This window comes from Quercus suber, unplaced genomic scaffold, assembly GCF_002906115.3.
Source record: "Quercus suber isolate HL8 unplaced genomic scaffold, Cork oak 2.0 scaffold_10, whole genome shotgun sequence".
Classification (NCBI taxonomy): domain Eukaryota; kingdom Viridiplantae; phylum Streptophyta; class Magnoliopsida; order Fagales; family Fagaceae; genus Quercus; species Quercus suber.
In genome coordinates, this window is record NW_027069476.1 from 523,796 (window position 1) to 527,983 (window position 4,188).

The 4,188-nt window shown below is 36.2% G+C and overlaps 1 protein-coding gene across 1 annotated transcript; it reads right to left on the reverse strand.

Moving 5' to 3' along the window:
* Positions 1 to 2,115: 2,115 nt before the first annotated feature.
* On the reverse strand, positions 2,116 to 3,754 carry LOC112010422 (GATA transcription factor 9). Its single transcript, XM_024042763.2, has 2 exons — positions 3,366 to 3,754; positions 2,116 to 3,193 (listed from the first exon to the last, which is right to left on the reverse strand). Exons 1-2 carry the CDS (start codon positions 3,663 to 3,665, stop codon positions 2,420 to 2,422), a joined length of 1,074 nt encoding a protein of 357 aa, XP_023898531.1. The 5' UTR covers positions 3,666 to 3,754; the 3' UTR covers positions 2,116 to 2,419.
* Positions 3,755 to 4,188: the final 434 nt, after the last annotated feature.

Genomic DNA, 4,188 nt, shown 5'->3' on the forward strand with positions numbered 1-4,188 from the left:
TTAAATTAATTGGTCAAGTAATAATTAAATGAGAAAAAGTTAGAATTTCGTTTAATTAATGATTTTTAAATGAGAATTTAATATTTTAATAAAATAAAATCCAAATTGATAATGAGAGTAATCTTTATTAATTTAAAGTGTCTAAATTTATTGTCTAAGTGTGAAAAACATGGGTCTAACGCAATCACACAAGAATGAGCCATATTTTTGTTCTAAATTCTAATATTTTGATTCAATGATAAATTATCAATTGTCTTAAAATTTTAAATTAACAAGAAAAATGTAAATTTAATCATTTAACCAAAATCCTAATTAATACATCCTTTACAGCCATCTTTTCATTAGCAGCAGCCCAGCCCCTCGTCTCCTTCCCTTTTATTTTATTTTTAATTATTTTTCCTTATCATAGTCTTCAACATCTTATCTATTCAGATTATTTCATTTATAGCCTATATGTGATGCTAAAATGTAGCATAAAATTTTGACTATGAGGCCCTCGTTTAATCAAAAACTTGGAAGAAGAAAAATACTATAGAATTGACTATGTAATTCATACTATTAGTTATGTAATAGTGGAGCCCATGGAAGGGCAAATGTCTAGGATCGGGTGGACAGTAATGTCACCCCACAACGTACACCTAATTCTTTGTTTATTTATCACTCCCTCCCCACATGACCTTGCTGCACCATTTTACAAGTTAAGCAGCTTTTAAATTCTCTTAAAAATTAAAAATATTAATGGATTTCTCTTTCTTTCTTTCTTTCTTTCTTTCTTATATCTCTTTCCCACATTGGTGTCAATGTGTCATAATTGTTTAACGCACTTTCATGTAGATGGTACGTACAGAAGACGATGTATAATTGGTTACTGAAAAGTATACAAATCCCAATTTGATAAATTTACGTTACTGAAACCCATGCATTCTCTTCTCTTCTCTTCTGCTTGAAAATTTTCCTTTGTTTTTCACTAATACCCGGCATTTGGGTCCTCGATTTTCATAAAATATAAACATACTCATGATATTGAGATAATCTTGCCGGAAAATTTTCTCTCTGTTTTTTTTTTTTCCATTTAATTATCATGAAAATAGTTGTAAATTAAGAGTGAATTTCACTGTAGAAAGTTGGAGAATTTAAAGAAACGAGGTTCTATTAATCCCAACAAAAAAATAATAATAATTTGTGTATAAGGGGACAGTACTATTGTAGTATTGTGTGTGACCAAAGAGGCAGAGCTTTGAAATATAATAGCAGAGGGCGAATTAATTCCTAAGTATTGCTTAATGCTTAGTACCAATAATTTCCTATGAATTTCTAAATTAATTATCATATATAAACTATTATTATTTGGATGGATCATGAAGAGATCATTTCTAAATGGAACCTGGTAAAATGAAAAGTGTTCCAAATGGAGCATAAAAATAATTATAAATGGATTCTGATTCATATTTATAACAAAGGGTGCTTACAAATTTATTGAAGGTGATTGTAGTCGAGTTATTGAAGGGCTTTGGTCGCTACCATACTTTATTTGGTCACATTATTGATGAACCTAAGCAAATTGGAGAAACGTTGAGGAGGCTATCTGTTTCAGCATGTTCGGCGTGAGGGGAACATGTTAGCTCATTGTTTAGTTAAAAAAGCAATTTTATCTGTAGATACTGATGTCTAGGTAGAATCTCTACCTAAGGATGTGGAAGATGTTTTCCATTCAAATTTGCATTGAACTTGTGTCATTTGTTTTTCGTTTTGGTTTTTCTTAATAATATTGCACTTACCTTTGTCTCAAAAAAAAAAAAAAAAAAAATTTTTTTTTTTTTTTTTTTTGAAAACCCACTTATATCATTATCCATTGAACCAATAAGTTTCTTCACATGTAATGCTTCACATTCGAGGCATGGACTGTCTCTCACCATACCATCCGTGGCCCAATGGTCCCATAAATAAAAGTGGTGCACTTTGCTTGGCTGAGATTATTCCAAAATTACTCCCAATGGTCATTTCTTTATAACTTAATCTCTCTTTACCACTTTGTCAAATCCTTTTAATTACCTTCTAAATTAAGTTTGAGCAGTTGAAAGCCTTAACACAATGCTGAGTAATTCTTCTATGAAATAGAATTAATGGGTTTTGAATTAATCTCCCAAAATATAAGTTCTAACAAAGCAAACATCTCTTAGAGAAAAATTGCTTGATTCTAAATTTGCCAAATTTGACCAATTAAGCCAAATCGAAAGTACATTTTTTAGTCTAATACCAAAAACAAAAAAAAACAACCCCATTTTCCCTTAATTTTTTTTTTCTTTCTTTGCTTAACCAAAAAAATAGAATTAAAAGACCCTACAAATTCAAAAGTAACAAAAATTAGCACAAGTAAAAAAAGAACAAAAAAAAAAAAACAAGTCAACACTAGCACCGACTAAAGCAAATGCCGAAAGTCAGGCCCACTACGTTGATGATGATGGTGGTGATGAATCAAGTAATCATCGCCGCCGCCACCACCGCCACCGTTAGCTACACCGAAAATCGAAGCTTGATTAAGAAACTGTTGATGCTGAGCTCTTTGCATCTCCTTCTGCCGCCTCAGCTCCAAAACCTTCCTGTGCGAATTGGAATGCTTCGCGGACACAAAAGTCGGGCTCGCAGAGGGTCGGTACTCGGGCACGAGCCGACCCGACTTGAACCGAACTCCGCAAGCGTTGCAAAGCGTCTTTGGGCCCATGGGCCCAGTCCTCCACTGTGGCGTCTTTTCGGAGCCACAGTGGAGACACTTCCTCCCCGAAGAAGAAGAGGAGGAGGAAGTGGAGTCCATGACAACGGACTCTTTTTTCTTCGACGTCGTCGTTTTCATCGCGGTCGGCAATTGTTGCTTTTGGTCTTCTGGAGTAGTTGTTGTTGCTGCTGCGACGTGGACGAGGCGCGTGGACCAGTCGCAGGGAGCGGCGCGTGACCGCTTGCTACGTGCTTTGCCTGGGAGAGGCGTTTCGGGCTTGAAAAACGGTGCGTTTCGTGACGGGAGAAGCGTTTCGGACGAGGATGACGATTCGGAGGCTTGGGTTTTCGAAACGGTTGCGGTGGCCGTGGTGGTGGTAGTGGGCCCATTGAGATATTGCAAGGCCTGAAAGTCTTGTTGGGCCGAGAACGAGTCATCCACAAAATTTGACAGCCATTCCAGCTCAGCCAAGTCGTCGTACTGTATCAAAACCCAAATATATTAATTAATTAATTAATTAAGTAATAACGATAATTGTTTAATTCAAACTACTTTTCAAATTTTAAATATTTTTTGGCTCCGAATTTCGAAAATGGAAATTGACACTTTGAAGTTTTAAAAAAAAAAAAAGTCAAAAATTTTGAGGAATTACCGGAACGCAGAGGTCGCCGGAGAACTGAGAGTCGGCGAAGCTGCGAGAGCCAATGCAGGCGGAGAAATGAGGTCGGGAGCCGGAATTGCAGCTGTCGACGGCGGTGACGGTGGAGGAGTCGGTGGAATTGGCGGTCACATTGTCTAAGAAACCGTCGGCCATTACTGCGTCCTCGTTCGAGAAGTCCAAAAGGTCGTCGACGGTGAAGTGCTCGGTAGTCTTCTGCTTCTCCGGCGAGTACTGGCCAGCTCCTCCGGCGCCGCCAAAGTAGCCTCCCATATATATCTCCGGCACTTCCATTATATATGTCAGAAAGAGAGAGAGAGAGCGAGTTGTGCTTTTTTAGAGAGAGAGAGTGAGAGCTGAGTGCGTATCTGAGAGAGAGTGAGAGTAGGAGAGGAGGGGTGGGGTTTTGAGGAGTAAAGGGAGGGGCAGAAGTGTAATTTGGACGTAATTGGAGCATCTTTCTACATGCAGAGATGTACGAATTAAATAATAGGAAGTGACTTGCAAGTTCTGTAAAGTTATTACTACTTCAATTATTATTATTATTATTATTTAACTATTATACTCACTTTCTAACCTTTTTATCAAAAATAAAAATAAAAACAAAAAATATATATACTCTCTCTTTTTTTTTTTTTTACTTTTTTTAGCTATTAAATTATTTAAATTACAATACAGTTATACTTTTGATTTTTTTAGTATTTCTTTTAGGATGTTCTAGTACTCTTTACTCTTTCAATTTATTTTGTGTGTTTTTTTAAAGTGGGAATTAGTAACGGTACCCTCTTTTAATGAAAGTAAGTGATTAAAGATACCA

Coding starts and splice junctions, on each gene's coding strand:
- LOC112010422 (XM_024042763.2), bottom strand. CDS start 3,665: ATGGAAGTGCCGGAGATATATATGGGAGGCTACTTTGGCGGCGCCGGA. Junction 3,194..3,365: donor CCGGCGACCTCTGCGTTCCG/GTAATTCCTCAA, acceptor GTTTTGATACAG/TACGACGACTTGGCTGAGCT.